At 40.1% G+C, this 16,852-nt stretch overlaps 1 protein-coding gene across 2 annotated transcripts; it reads left to right on the forward strand.

Moving 5' to 3' along the window:
- Positions 1-5,057: 5,057 nt before the first annotated feature.
- Positions 5,058-16,596, forward strand: znf277 (zinc finger protein 277). Of its 2 annotated transcripts, none has more exons than XM_029434658.1 (12): positions 5,058-5,190; positions 6,021-6,222; positions 6,466-6,554; positions 6,840-6,922; positions 7,043-7,134; positions 9,856-9,966; positions 11,069-11,201; positions 11,333-11,400; positions 11,502-11,598; positions 15,647-15,689; positions 15,791-15,965; positions 16,056-16,596. In XM_029434658.1, exons 1-12 carry the CDS (start codon positions 5,163-5,165, stop codon positions 16,243-16,245), a joined length of 1,311 nt encoding a protein of 436 aa, XP_029290518.1. In that variant the 5' UTR covers positions 5,058-5,162; the 3' UTR covers positions 16,246-16,596. The 2 variants fall into 2 exon arrangements, with proteins under 2 accessions (XP_029290518.1, XP_029290519.1); XM_029434659.1 differs by lacking the exon at positions 5,058-5,190 and adding an exon at positions 5,201-5,309.
- The last annotated feature ends 256 nt before the right edge of the window (positions 16,597-16,852 follow it).

The raw sequence follows: 16,852 nt of genomic DNA on the forward strand, positions 1-16,852 counted from the left end.
CTGTTAAAATGTCCGCATTCTCTCTGGCTTGTAATAAAAACAATAATATTGTCTGCTTATGCGGATAAAACACATCTGCTATTAAAACCAGGTAAAACCAGACCTTGTAGGTTGGAGCATATTTTGCAGAGGAGAGGTTCCAGGGAGAGCGCATAGAGCATCCCCGACAGAGCACAGCCCTGCCAGACCCCTCTACACACTCTAAAAGGAGCACACAGAGTACCATTGAACTTCAGCACACTCTCAACTTCACTGTACAACACCTTGATCTTGCCTATGAAACCAGCGCTGAACCCAAACTTCTCCATTACTTTCCAGAGGAAGTTGTGCTCAACGCGATCAAAATCCTTTTCCTGGTCTAGAGAAATTAGACCAGTATCAAAGCCCAATGAGTTGGAGACCTCCAAAACATCTCGAATTAGGTAGACATTGTCTATCATGGACCTGCCGGGCACACAGTACGTCTGGTCCCGGTGGATGACCTGCTCCATAGCCCCCCCCCCAGCCTGGTGGCCAGAGCCTTGGACAGAAGCTTGTAATCCACACACAGCAATGACACAGGGCGCCAGTTTCCGATGTCCTGCAGGTTTCCTTTCTTGGGCAGGAGCGTTATCACGGCCCTGCGGCAGGACTTCGGCATGGAACCAGAGGCCAGACTCTCGTTAAAAACATCTAAAAGATCTGTTGCTAAAATGTCCCAATATGCTTTAAAAAACGTAACAGTGAGGCCGTCGATACCGGGAGCCTGCCGTCTTTGCATTTTCTGCAGAGCAGCCTGTAGCTCCCGTGTAGTCAACGGCCCCTCCAGCTGTGAGTTGGTTTCCTCAGATACCTGAGGTAGTCCCCCTTTTTTAACTTTGAGGATTTCAATATATCCTCGATCTGGACTCACTGATTTGTTCTAGTTCCACTATATCACCCTCCAGGTCTTTCATAGATCTGGTGATGTCATGTGTGACATTGAGGGTGTGCTGCTGACAAAGCATTTTTATTTCAGTCTTACCATGGTCCCACCACTGCCTAAGACTGTTAAAATCACTCTTCCTTGCTAAAAACACTCCAGAAATAAATAAAAGCTTCTCTAAAATTTTTTATCAAATGTTAAAACTGAGTTAAAGTGCCAGTATGCGCTTCTTGGCAACACATTTCTAATAAAAACATTACATAAAAGCAAAGAGTGATCGGTAAAACCAACAGGTATAATATTACACATTTTAAAATGTTAAAATGATGTTTAAAACAATAAATACGATCTAACCTGGCAGAGGAAATCCTATTTTCTCTGCATTGGGACCATGTGTATTGTTTAGCATCTGCGTTCATCCTCCGCCATACATCCACCAGACCATGAGAGCGGATCAGCTGCCTCAGAGCATTCTGGGACGCTGGATGCGGCTCTGCGTGGTTCTGATCTAAAAAAGCATTTTCTGTACAGTTAAAATCCCCCCCCAAGAATAAAAAATCCTCCGAGGCACAGCTATTTAAAACATCATTAATTTTTTGTAAAAACAACTTCCTCTCTGCACCGATTGTTGGGGCATACACATTTATAAAAACAGCATTAAAAAGGTCAAACCGGGCTTTTACTAAAAGCAACCTCCCCTCGATAAAATGCTCGACCTCCAGTGAGACTGGAGTAAAAGATTTGGAGAAGAGGAAGCCCACTCCTCCACTAAGAGATGTGTTGTGGCTTAAAATGACTTCCCCTTCCCACTCCCTCCTCCAGTCTATCTCGTTAAAGCCGTCGCTGTGCGTCTCCTGTAAAAAAAGGACATCAATGTGTTTTAATTTTGCAGTTTCATAAATTTGTGTCCTTTTTTTAAAAACTCTGGCTCCGTTCACATTTAAAACACCCACTTTAAAAGTATCCATGGCTGAGATTTTAAAATAAAAAATAAAAACAAATTCATTCATTAAAACACCCATAATCACTGTTTATTTGTTTTTTTACTCTAAGCACAAGTTTTTTTAATCTATAAACCTCCTGATCAATGAGGCCAGACTCCTCTCTTTGGCTCATATGGAATCTGGCTGAGCTAATAAAAACGAGTAAATCCGGAAAGTAATCCTCCACTTTTACTCCGTGTTGGTTTTTTGTTTGTTGGAGAAAAACTTTCAACATTTCAACCGGGTACATTTTTGTTTTCTGGCTGTTGCTCAGAGTAAAACCAGGGATGTCGCTGCTGTCTGACACACTCCTCTTCACTAAAACTGTCTTCTGCCTGTCCCTGCTTCCTGCCTGTCTGTCCTTCCTCCCCGACTTTACTGTTCTTGGCATCACTGGATGCATTCTTACTTTTCTTTTTCCATTTTGTGGCAGGTTTTTGTTTTATTGCCTCTTCCTCCATCTCAGCCTCTTCTACCTGCTCACTCCACGGAACCTGTATTTTTCTCCTCTCCTTCTACACCACCCATTTCCTCCGCCTCATTTCCTCTTACAATACCTGACCCCTCTGCCTCTCCTACACCACCCATTTCCTCTACTACATCACCCACTTCCTTTACCTCTTCTACTCTTACTTCACCCACCTCCTCTGCACCATCCACCTCTTCTACACCACCCACCTCCTCTACCTTCTCCTCCCATACCACCTGACTCCCCCTGCACTTTCTCTCCCTCTTTTTTTTCTTCTTGTTTTTTTCCTTTTTTTTTCCCACCACACCAAATTAATTAACACCACCTATCCCGTGCACAAAGCTGGACACAGCAGCTGCCACCGGCCGCCCCAGCGGAGAGCCCTCCTCCGAAGCCCCGGCCCCTCGCGGCAAAGAGCCCCCTACCGGGGGAGCAGCAACCGCTCCTCCAGGACCAGACGGAGCTGGATCCCCGCGCTTCGGACAGGCTCTCGTGGTGTGTCCCTCCTCCCCGCAACCAAAACATTTTTAGAATGATGAAGTTGCAAATAACACGTATTCATAATCATCACAATCATAATACCTGTCTCGATGACGCGGTGCACCCGCTCCACCTGGTCCAGGAAGATGACAACTGCCCCGTTCATCCGTGCCAGAGACTTCACACTGCCATGTCCGACCTTGTCTCCCACAGCTAACCCGATCTCCTCAACGCTACACGGGAAGCCGGCTGATATTTTGATCCCGTGCTTCCTCGTGAGCTTGGTATAGTCTCCATTTGCCATGACGTCAGACGCCGGCCGGCAGAACACCGGCAGGAGAAAAACACCCAAAAGCACCCCGACTATCCACCCAAACGCACCAAAAAGTAAACTAAATCAAACTGTCACCAATGAACTAAGTTAAATCAAACACATTATTAAATAAAGAAAGAAAAAGAAAGTATCGAAATAGCACCCGCTCAGCGTCTCACTGTTCTTTTTAATACATGCTGTGCTGTTCCACCATCCATATATAGATATATATTATATTATATTATAAGTTATTTATTCATGTTACTGTTATTAAAGGTGCTGCTTTCCTCTGGTTTTGTCTGTCCCTTATTTATTTATTTATTTTAATAAATATTCATGTTTTTATACAGTGATGGAAGAATTTCACAGATCCTAAAGTAAAAGTAAAAGTACTAAATGTAAGAAAACTCCAAACAAATCCTGTGTTAGTAAAAGTAAACAAGAAAAATATAATTAAATTATCTCAAGGTTCTCATTATGCAGAATGGACATTTTGAGTATTTGCATTATTATATTTATCATAAAATGTTATTATTAATAATAATATTGACACGTGTGTCAATTGTAAAATATTATCACATGTTTTTTACATAAAGTAATAATATGCAAAGTAACTATTATAGCTGTGAATGTTATAAATGTAGTAAAAGTATCAAGAAGCATAAAATGGAAATACTTAAGCAGCTCAAAGATGTTTGTAAGAACAACACTTAAATCTACTGAAGTACTTTCCTCCACTGGTTTTATATTTATTTTATAATAGTTTGCATGGAGGTCTATGCGATATTAACACAATAACTGTTGCTGGAGTTGCAGTATTATTTTTTAAATAACTTTAATGATACAAGAAACAAAACACACAATTTGACACGTGAGTGAAAGACTTCAGACTGCAGGAGCGTGAAGTCTGAGGTGTGAGTGCCACCTGCTGGTGACCGACCGCAACACACATGTTACTCAGAAACTTTAATGTGAAGCTATTAATAAATAAAATCCCTTCATCAAGTTGGATTACCACGTGTGTGTGTGTGTGTGTGTGTGTGTGTGTGTGTGTGTGTGTGTGTGTGTGTGTGTGTGTGTGTGTGTGTTTTTAGTTCCTTCGTTTAATTCTATGGTCAAAGGATGAAGGAAACAAGTGGTGAAACTGATAACGTGAAGCGGATAAATAGATAAAGTAATAAGAAAAGTTATACGACTATTTCAGTTTATATTGTGTTCTCATGCTGACAATCTCATTCAGCCTTTATTCCTTTTCTATCACTACTAAATATACCCAACAAACTAAACTAAATTACTGCTGAATACATCACTTCTGTTAAATATCTTCTTAAAACATTAGTTTACTTTCATTAGTTCTCACGTCTGTGTGAATTTTATTTGTATTGTTTTCTTCTTGTTGTGAAGCACTTTGTAACATTGTTAGGAAAAGGTCTATATAAATAATGTTTTTTAATTATTATTATTATTATTATTATTTTTATTATTATTATTATTATTATTATTATTATTATTATTATTATTATTATTATTATTAATAATAATAGTAGTAGTAGTAGTAGTAGATGAAAATAATACATTAATAAACCTAATAAAGTCTTGCTTTCATGGCCACGTTTAGAGCGTAGTAAGCAGAGTACAGGAGATTTATCTTTATTGTACATTATATGTAAATATTAAAAATGAGCCACCGCCTGTAACTCATCTATTCATCTTTATTGTTTCTTCATCGAGTATCGAAATAAAAAACAACCTGAAAATAATGTTTAAATGATATTTACTGGCCATCTTATATTTTGTGCTTATAATAAACACTGATATATAAATGTTTATACTTCCACTTTCAACTTCTATACAATGTAATCGCTTTAATAAACCTACATTTCGATCATCGTTCAAACACAAAAACGCACCGTGTCGCGCCTCGTTTTACCCTGAGACCCTGAATGCAGCATGTAAGTATTTTCTGACCTCTGATTGGTCCGTTAGCCGCTGTTTTGCCACGTGACACCAAAGATGGCCGCCTGTAACCGGAATAGAGATGGTGAGTTGTTTTTTTAAACGTGTCAGTTGATTTAATGAAGATGTTTTGTGCTATAAATGGATAGTTCACCTGTAGCTGAACCTCAGAGTCCAGTCGGACAGTGAATTCATCTGAAAAAGGTTAATTTCTGCAGTAATGAAGCGTAACAGCCGGCAGCTAGCCGGCTATGCTAACATGCTAACAGCAGCTTGTATATAAACGGGTTTAAAGCAGTTCCGTTACCTGCTGTTCTCCAGTTTAACTAGAGGTAACAGAACTATTGTATGTATTTAATAAGTGTAGTTAATGTGTAGATTCAGATTGTTCATAAACTAATATAATCAGCTAATAAACGATGTATCATTATTGATTAGGATAAAACTTTATTGATCCTCCTGGACATAACCAGCTCCAATATTAATGCCTTAATAATTATAATACTACAATATTATTCTGAAATTGGCCATTCTGCACGATGAATACTTTTACTTTAAGTATATGTTGATGTTAATACTGTTGTACATTTACTTGAGTAAGATTTTAATGCAGGACTTTAACTTGTAACTTATTTCTACTGTGTGGTATTAACTATGTTTCTAAAGTAAATATCTCAAAACTTGTATGTAAATGAGGCTACTCAAAAAACTAAATTAATAAATCCACCGCTGTTTTGCATCTTATACATAAAGCTTTTATTTATATTTGTTTACAATCCCAGCCAAGTTTCCTCTCGATAAAATGACGTAAAACAAATAAATTCTACATTTCTATGACCTGGTACACGTGGAGCAGCCTGCATGTATTCGTGGAGTGTTGTTCCTCACCTGGACTTGTGTCCCTGCCTCCCTCAGGTGAGGACAGCATACTGGAGCCGCTGTGTTTTCCAGAGCCAGCTGATGGCACCAGTCTGCAGCGTCTCAGTGCCGAGCCGCTGCTGTGTCTCTTCTGCCCAGAGTCCGTCCCCCTGCAGCAGAAAGACGTCCTCCTCAAACACCTGCTGCTGGAGCACAAGCTGGTCATCGCTGAGGTCAAACTCATCGCAGACCTCCCGAAGTAAGAAGCTGCTCAACTCTGAAGGCTGGCAAAGTGTTAGAAATCTAAGTTTACTTGTTTCTAAATGTAAAACCTTTGAGATTCTCAGGTGCCACAAACCAGAGTTGTTAGAACAGTTCATTGAACATCTTCAACATGATTGAGAACATCGTATATATCAGTATGGAAGAAATACTCATGATAGTGAGCTGTAATTGCTCAGACTTACGAACTCTCACGTTCCTCACAACTCTCCCCCACCAGATACATGTTGTACTGGAAGGGAAGGTTCTTGGAGCAACCGGTCACAGATTTCTGCAGCGTGATCAAGACGAACTCCACCGGCCCAGTCGGTGAGTTCCCCGACGCGTCACAACTCGCAGTGTTTCTTCTGAAGAAACGTAAAAGCATTTACACACACGGGTCCCAGCGGCCCTGTAGACGCACAGGGAACCCGTCAGATTGCCTCCAGGTCCAGCAGCTCAGGTCCACATGTTGTTGTTTACAATGTGAACGCTGAGCTCAACACTGTCTCCTGCATTAGCTTGAGATTCTTATTCTATGTAACTTTACATTTCTCTGCTCAGACAAACATGTTGAGTGTAAATACTAATTTAAAGCACCACTTGTTGTTCCAGAGAAGCAGGAGAACTACTTCCTGCTGTGCGACGTCCTTCCAGAGGACCGAGTCCTCCGAGAGAAGCTCCAGCAGAAGCGACTGGTGAGGCAACAAAACCCTTAAAACTCTTCTCTCTGACGAGAAGCTAAAATCTGTAGATTTGCCGTGGACACATTTTGCTTTACTCAGGTGGCGGTTCTTCTTCTGTGGTGTTTGTCTCAGGAGGAGGTGCTGGAGCAGCAGCAGCAGGAGAGAGACGACTGCAGCTTCCAGCGTCTCTGCATGTTCTGCAGCGAAGACTTCACAGGAAACAGGTCGAGTCACCTCAGAACTCAACGCAATGCATGCTGGGAACGTGGGCTACCGATCGAAATATTACATTAATGTGACTAAAGCGTTAAATATAAATACCGAAGGATTCATTCAAACCAAAACATTTATCTATTTCCCAAATATATATTTTTTATATTAAACATAAACCGAAACCTTAAATGTGTCTACGCTTTTAAATAAAAGGTATTGAACATCATGTAAGTCTAACTTTATATATAATAATGTATTTATACAAACACACGGCTCACTTACAGAATGTCTTTACAGCAATTAATTAACATGAAAGAATATTTTATGCACGTTAATTTATGATGCTGTTTTAAACGCGTTATTATTTTTTATAGTTAATTAAATGAAATTAATGTGTTAGTTTGACAGTTCTATGGGGAACCTGTTACCCTAATGTGCAACCTCAATAAACAAGTATACATAAATATAAACAAGTATACACAAATATAAACAAGTATACATGAATATAAACAAGTATACATAAATATAAACAAGTATACATAAATATAAACAAGTATACATAAATATAAACAAGTATACACAAATATAAACAAGTATACATGAATATAAACAAGTATACATGAATATAAACAAGTATACATAAATATAAACAAGTATACATGAATATAAACAAGTATACATGAATATAAACAAGTATACATAAATATAAACGAGTATAAACAAGTATACATGAATATAAACAAGTATACATGAATATAAACAAGTATACATAAATATAAACAAGTATACATAAATATAAACGAGTATAAACAAGTATACATGAATATAAACAAGTATACATGAATATAAACAAGTATACGTAAATATAAACAAGTATACATGAATATAAACAAGTATACATAAATATAAACAAGTATACATAAATATAAACAAGTATAAACAAGTATACATGAATATAAACAAGTATACATGAATATAAACAAGTATACATGAATATAAACAAGTATACATGAATATAAACAAGTATACGTAAATATAAACAAGTATACGTAAATATAAACAAGTATACGTAAATATAAACAAGTATACGTGAATATAAACAAGTATACGTAAATATAAACAAGTATACAAAAATATAAACAAGTATAATAAGTATAAACAAGTATAATAAGTATAAACAAGTATAATAAGTACAAACAAGTATAAATAAGTATAAACAAGTATAATAAATACAAACAAGTATAAATAAGTATAATAAGTACAAACAAGTATAATAAGTATAATAAGTATAAATAAGTATAATAAGTATAAACAAGTATAATAAATACAAACAAGTATAAATAAGTATAATAAGTACAAACAAGTATAATAAGTATAAACAAGTATAATAAGTACAAACAAGTATAATAAGTATAATAAGTATAAACAAGTATAATAAGTATAAACAAGTATAATAAGTACAAACAAGTATAAATAAGTATAAACAAGTATAATAAATACAAACAAGTATAAATAAGTATAATAAGTACAAACAAGTATAATAAGTATAATAAGTATAAATAAGTATAATAAGTATAAACAAGTATAATAAATACAAACAAGTATAAATAAGTATAATAAGTACAAACAAGTATAATAAGTATAAACAAGTATAATAAGTACAAACAAGTATAATAAGTATAAACAAGTATAATAAGTACAAACAAGTATAATAAGTATAAACAAGTATAATAAGTATAATAAGTACAAACAAGTATAATAAGTCCAAACAAGTATAATAAGTCCAAACAAGTATAATAAGTATAAACAAGTATAATAAGTATAAACAAGTATAAATAAGTATAATAAGTATAAACAAGTATAATAAGTATAATAAGTATAAATAAGTACAAACAAGTATAATAAGTAAAACAAGTATAATAAGTATAAACAAGTATAATAAGTACAAACAAGTATAATAAGTACAAACAAGTATAATAAGTATAAACAAGTATAATAAGTATAAACAAGTATAATAAGTATAAACAAGTATAACAAGTATAATAAGTACAAACAAGTATAAATAAGTATAATAAGTATAAACAAGTATAATAAGTATAAACAAGTATAATAAGTATAAACAAGTATAATAAGTACAAACAAGTATAATAAGTATAAATAAGTATAAACAAGTATAATAAGTACAAACAAGTATAAATAAGTATAAACAAGTATAATAAGTACAAACAAGTAGAAATAAGTATAATAAGTACAAACAAGTATAATAAGTACAAACAAGTATAATAAGTATAATAAGTATAAACAAGTATAAATAAGTATAAACAAGTATAATAAGTATAAACAAGTATAAATAAATATAAACAAGTATAATAAGTATAAACAAGTATAATAAGTACAAACAAGTATAATAAGTATTAATAAGTATAATAAGTACAAACAAGTATAATAAGTATAATAAGTACAAACAAGTATAATAAGTACAAACAAGTATAATAAGTACAAACAAGTATAATAAGTATAAACAAGTATAATAAGTATAATAAGTATAAACAAGTATAATAAGTATAATAAGTACAAACAAGTATAATAAGTATAATATAACAGCACGTATTGTCTGAAGACGTGAACATGTGATACAGTTAACGTTCTCAAGTATTCAAAGCTTTCTGTGACTCTGATCAAAGCATGAAGATGTTTCACAACTGGAGGACAAACAGATGAAATGTTTTCAGGTCGTCTCTGCTGAACCACATGGCCAGAGAACATTCCTTCAGCATCGGGCTGCCGGACAACATCGTCTACTGCACACAGTTTCTGAACACGCTGCAGAGCAAACTGGACAAGTGAGAGCATCTCTGTCATCACATCATCACATCTCTGTCATCACATCTCTGTCATCACATCATCACATCTCTGTCATCACATCTCTGTCATCACATCATCACATCTCTGTCATCACATCATCACATCTCTGTCATCACATCTCTGTCATCACATCTCTGTCATCACATCATCACATCTCTGTCATCACATCATCACATCTCTGTCATCACATCTCTGTCATCACATCTCTGTCATCACATCATCACATCTCTGTCATCACATCTCTGTCATCACATCATCACATCTCTGTCATCACATCATCACATCTCTGTCATCACATCTCTGTCATCACATCTCTGTCATCACATCATCACATCTCTGTCAATCACATCTCTGTCATCACATCATCACATCACATCATCACATCTCTGTCATCACATCACATCTCTGTCATCAATCATCACATCTCTGTCATCACATCATCACATCTCTGTCATCACATCATCACATCATCACATCTCTGTCATCACATCTCTGTCATCACATCATCACATCTCTGTCATCACATCTCTGTCATCACATCATCACATCTCTGTCATCACATCTCTGTCATCACATCATCACATCACATCATCACATCTCTGTCATCACATCACATCTCTGTCATCACATCATCACATCTCTGTCATCACATCATCACATCTCTGTCATCACATCATCACATCTCTGTCATCACATCATCACATCTCTGTCATCACATCTGTCATCACATCATCACATCTCTGTCATCACATCATCACATCTCTGTCATCACATCATCACATCTCTGTCATCACATCACTTCTCTGTCATCACATCATCACATCTCTGTCATCACATCATCACATCTCTGTCATCGCATCACATCTCTCTACAAACTCTATTCTATATAAATAGCATCAGATATACTGAACATATCTTTTCACAGTAATGGTGTATTTTATTGTATTTCTCTTGTACACATGTTCTAATAGTTCTTATAATATTTACATTTCAATTATCTCACTGTTTTAAAGCAAAGGGAATTCCTTGTGTGTGAAAACCAACTTGAATATGTTCCCTGTGTTTGGTGTCGTCCGTCAGTCTGCAGTGTTTGTACTGTGAGAAAACCTTCAGGGATAAAACCACGCTGAAGGATCACATGAGGAAGAAAGCTCACCGCCGCATCAACGCCAACAACAGCGAGTACGACCGCTTCTACGTCATCAACTACCTGGTAAAACTCTCACGGAAAGTTATTTCAGTGGTGGATCGACAGAAGCTGGAACAGCAGAACAAATGGATGATCTGTTTCACTTGATATATTTGTGGTGCAGCATCACTGACATGTTTACTGTCTGCTGTCAGGAGCTGGGGAAGACCTGGGAAGAAGTGCAGAGTGAAGACGACCGTGAGCTGGTGGACAATGAGGACGAGTGAGTACAGCACACTCATCCTGCAGGTGTTCACATCTTACATACTGTACATGTCACGCTTACAGAGACCTTGTGTTTCCTGTTTCCTGTGTCGTCAACAGTGATTGGTCGGACTGGCAGGCTCATCCACTCTCTGTCGTGTGTCTGTTCTGTCATCATCAGTCAGAGACGATGGACCAGATCTACACACACATGAAGGTGCAGCAGGATTAAATTACTGAGTGACTCGTAAAGCAAAGACTGCTTCAGTGTGATTCATTAAATCATAAAGATATTTCCATCTGAACCGACGACGTGCAGCCGAGTCTGAACTCTTGTTTTCTGCACAAAGCTGTCGTTCCATCTTTAATGATCTTAATAATAATACATTTTATTTATAAGCGCACTTTTCAAAGTGCTACAGAGTAAAAACAATGAGCTAAATATACATTTAAAAAATAAAATATAAAACATTTGATAGACAAGACAACACTTTAAAATGGTTAAAGTCGAGCAACATGCTGTTAAAAAGATGCGTTTTTAGGCCCGTTTTAAAAGCATCCACAGTCTGTGGCGTCCTCAGATGTTCAGGGAGAGCATTCCACAGTCTGGGAGCGGACGGAGCAGAAGGCGCGATCTCCCATGGTTTTGAGCTTGGTCCTGGGGGGAAGGAGGAGGTTAGCCTTTACAGAACGGAGGTTTCTTGTGGAGGTTTGTGGGGTGAGCAGTTCTCTGAGGTAGGATGGAGCATTTCCGTGAATGCACTGATGGGTGTAAAGGGAGATTTTATAATCAATCCTGAGTGAGACCGGGAGCCAGTGCAGTGTTTTGAGGATGGGTGTGATGTGTTCGTACTTTCGCACTCTCATCAGGATCCTAGCAGCGCTGTTCTGGATGTATTGCAGCTTCTGGATGTTATTGCTAGGAATCCCGATGAGAAGTGCGTTGCAGTAGTCAAGTCTAGAGGAGACAAAGGCATGGACAAGCTTTTCAGCATCTGACAGAGAGAGTGTGGGGCGGAGTTTGGCAATATGTTTGAGATGGTAGAAGGAGTTCTTGCATGTTTGTCTGATGTGGGCCTCAAAGGTCAGGTGAGGATCCATTTTAACACCCAGATTGGTGACTGTTGATGAGAGTGGAATGTTCTGACCGGAGAAGGTGATGCAGGTTATGGAGGAGGACTGGACCTGATGTGGGGTGCCAACAAGAAGGGCTTCGGTTTTAATGCTGTTTAATTGGAGGAAATTGTGCTTCATCCACGCCTCTATCTCCTCCAGGCAGGTGGTTCATGTGGATGATGGCAGAGGTGCAGAGGGGGTTGGGTTAGTTCTGATGTAGAGTTGTGTGTCATCAGCATAGCAATGGAACGATATTCCATGCTGGTTGATGACACGACCAAGGGGGGACATGTAGATGGTGAAAAGAGTGGGGCCCAGGACAGATCCTTGAGGGACACCACAGGTGACAGAGAGTTTGTGATTTTGACACTCCCAAGGTGACATGCTCAGTCCTCCCAGTGAGATATGAGGTGAACCAGTTTAGGGCCGAGTGAGAGAGTCCAATTGTGGAGTGAAGACGGTTGAGGAGGATGTCATGATCAACGGTATCAAATGCTGCAGTTACATCAAGGAGGATGAGGAGAGATAGAGATCCGGCGTCAGCTGTCATCAGCAGATCGCTGGTGACCCTAACCAGGGCAGTTTCTGTACTGTGGCCAGGGCGAAAACCAGACTGGAATTTTTCAAAGAGGTTATTGAAGTTGAGATGGTCCTGAATCTGAGTGGCAACTACTTTTTCCAGCATCTTGGATAGAAATGGCAGGTTGGAGATGGGTCTGTAGTTGGCAAGGACATCTGGGTCTAAGGTGGGTTTTTTGAGGAGTGGTTTGATGACAGCAGTTTTTAATTAAAGGGGATGGAACATGACCAGACTGGAGGGAGTGGTTTATCACTGTAGTGATGAGGGGACTTATGGCACAAATGTTAGATTTGACCAGGGCTGTGGGAAAGGGGTCCAGGGCACAGGTGGAGGGTTTCATCTTCTTGATGATGGCTTCAACCTCTTGCTGCGAGATGTCAGTGAAGCAGGCAAAGAGGCTGGGTAGGTCCGGGCTGGGGGTTGACAGTCGGGACTGGCAGAGCAGCGGAGTTGGAGAGGAGAGAGCGGATGGATCACACTGCTCCTCTGTGGTGTCTTGGTGTATGGGAGTTTGAGGTTTGAGGAGATGATTTACTGTGGAAAACAGTTGCTTGGAGTTGCCAGGGCTATTGTTGATGATGTTGGAGTAGAAAAGTGACCGTGTGTCTCTGAGGGACTTTGCGTAGGCCTTTTGGTGGTCTCGGTATGCCTGTCTGTGAACAGTGAGTCCTGAAGCCTTGAGGCGCCGCTCGAGGACACGCCCCGCTGTCTTCATCTTCCGCAGCTCGCAGGTGTACCAGGGGGCTGAGCGTGAGAATGTGACTGTTCCAGGGGACTGCTCAGAGATTTGTTGTAAAAGTCCACAGATTCATTGACTGATGTGAGATTTATAGCGGAGAGATGCTGGAGATCCGAAGTCATGGTGTCCGGGTTGATGTTTTTCAGATTTCTGAAATGGATTTGACGTTTTGGTTTGGTGTAGAGAAGCAGGAGTGGCAGATCCATTGTGATGGCCTTGTGATCCGACACACCCAGATCGTAAACAGATAGATTACGGATAGGGGCAGAGTTTGTGATGACTAGGTCAAGTGTGTGTGTCCTAGTGTGTGTGGGGACATCAACATGTTGAATGAGGTTGAGGCAGTCCAGAAGGTGTAGGAACTTGGCTGCATATTGACAGGAGGGGGTGTCAACGTGAATATTTATATCTCCAAGTTTTATAATATTTCCAGAAGTAGTGCAGAGTGTAGTTAGAAGGTCGTGCATCTCTGGGATGAAAGCTGAGTTGGGTTTCGGTGGTCGGTAGATGAGAAGTATTGTCAGGGTGAAGGGTGGTTTACATTTAAATCCAAGGCATTCAAATGAGGATAGTACAGGCAGAGGCAAGGGGGGCCGTTTCAGTTCTTTTCTGTGTATTATTGCTAAGCCGCCACCACGACCAGTGCTGCGAGCCTTTTCTAGGTAGCTGTAGCCAGGGGGACAGAGTAAACCTCTGGCTGTTGCCACGTTTCCGTAAGGCACATAAAGTCTATTCCCTTGTCCATGATGTGGTCTTGTATGAAAGATGATTTGTTGGTTAGGGATTGTGTATTAAAAAGTTCTATTTTGACTCTGGATGAAATGGTGGATTTCTGTAGGGTCCGGAGTAGACTGAAATCCACTCCACGTTTTCCGCTCTGCTCAGTGTGTAGCGATCTCGCGGTGTTTCCCGTGCTATTAACACCGAGAGCGTCAGTCCTCTGATGACGCGGCAGACGTACAACAGTGGTCCAGATTGAAGGAATGGCCGACCCATGCGGGCCAGGCTGGTGGTAAACAAACTTTCGACGGGAGCCTCTGTGAGTGTAACGAGGTCTGCGTAGGAGTCCAAGTTGTTTGATGGCTGAGATGCACGTTGGAGTTGTGTAGTTGTTGAGACTCAGCAGTTGCGGGATGGAATACTTGGACATCATGCCAGTTGCCACAAGTTTTAGTCTGGGGCTAGCCGTTAGCCATGGACAGAGATGGAGAACTGTTAGGCAAGGCAAGATGGTTATCCGAGCATGGCAGGAGGAGATGAAGCAGGGAGAAGAAGTCCGTGTCCAAGCAGCAGTTTAGCCGACAAGCTAGTTGACGGCTAGCTGTGGAGGCAGCGGTCCTAGCCAACAAGGGCTAATCGCACTGGGACAGCTGAAGGGCTGTCCAGGGGATGCCTCACAGTAGCGATGATGAAGCAGTGGTGGACGTATTGTGGCCCACTGGCAACAGGAAGCTGACCGTAGGAGCTGACTGGCTCGATGGAAGCCGACAGACTGCTAGCTAGCCAGCTAGCGTTAGTTGTCCGGGAGCTGTCGATAGCAGTGGAAAGTGCCAGCAACAGGTAACAGGTAGCAGAGGTTATCCAAACACGGTTTGTAATTCAGTAGAATCCAAGTAGAAATGCAGTCAGCAGAAGATATAAATTAGATGTTTAAAGGTAACATCTAACAACAACAACAACAACAACAGACTTAAACTAGAACTAGCAGGAGGAGAAGCAGCGAACAAGCAGCGCCAGCGTCCTCTCTCTCCTCACACTCTTGTGCACAATGAACATCACTCACGCGTCGAGTCGACTTTTAATCTGGTTGGATAATTGTGTTTCTGTTAGGAAGCTCACGGCTTTGATCTGCATAAGCTGAGGACGGAGCTCAGTAAGTATAAGAAATACAAACGCTAACATCGACAAAACATGTATATTAGAGTCTGTGGACTCGTGCTGCTCACGTTAACGCCGCGCTGTGTCCTCCCTCAGACCTCCGGTTCTACCAGCAGGTCAAACTGGTGAACTTCATCCGGCGGCAGATCCACCAGAGCCGCTGCTACGGCTGCCAGGAGAAGTTTGGCTGCAGAGACGACGTCCTACGTCACATCGTGGCTGAAGGTCACGTGATGAAGCTGCCAGACGTCTCCACCTGGAACCAACCGCAGTAAGTGAAGCAGCTGAGTTCACTTCTACTTCATGTCGGGGTTCAGCAACAAGTGTTTCTAAGGAAACCCTGACCTCCATCTCTCCTCAGGTATTACTTTCCCACATACGAGAACGACGGCCTCCTGTGCACTCTGTCGGACAGCGACGACGAAGGAAGTGACGAGACAAATCACAGCGAGGACGTCCCGGTTATCGCGGAGGACATCTCCAACCTCAGAGCGCTGAAGCAGAGCAGCGTCCTGAACCAGCTGCTGAAGAGCAGAGGCTCCTGCAGGTAGAGCAGAGGAGGGACGAGGTCAGACTCGTCGTCCTCTGTGCACCACAAGATGTTTGTGCACGTTCACACACACGGACAGAACTTTTCTTTCCCATGCTGTTAAAAACCAGTAATGGCCCCGATGATTCCCCCTGAACACTTTAAAGAAGCCTTCTCACAGGTGCAGACTGCAGTTCAACTTTCACGTGCTACTAATTTCCATCCAAGAAATCAACATTTAGACGTGTTTTTCCTGAATTTAAAGTTTATTATTTGAAGTAAAAAAAACTGTTGGCATGAAAGTGCACATTGAAACCTCTGAGCTGTGACACACTTCCAACTCTTCCTGTTGAATAAACGTCTCCGTCTACTGTCTCTGTCTCCGTCCTCTGTCTACTGCACTTCCTGTTTTCTCGCTGTGCGGACGCTTCTCTGCTTTGCTCTTGCCCCTGCTTACCTCTGCTTGCATCTTTCTGCTAATATTAATTTAATTTTCACGGATATGCCCCCCTGCACGGACTGCCGTGGACATCTACAGAAGATTGCAGTACTTCAGGCAAAGATATTTCATCTAGAAGAGAAGGATACAACAATACAATGGACCCCAAAGGTGAAGCTACAGCTTGCCC

Source organism: Cottoperca gobio, chromosome 6, assembly GCF_900634415.1.
Source record: "Cottoperca gobio chromosome 6, fCotGob3.1, whole genome shotgun sequence".
Taxonomy (NCBI): Eukaryota; Metazoa; Chordata; class Actinopteri; order Perciformes; family Bovichtidae; genus Cottoperca; species Cottoperca gobio.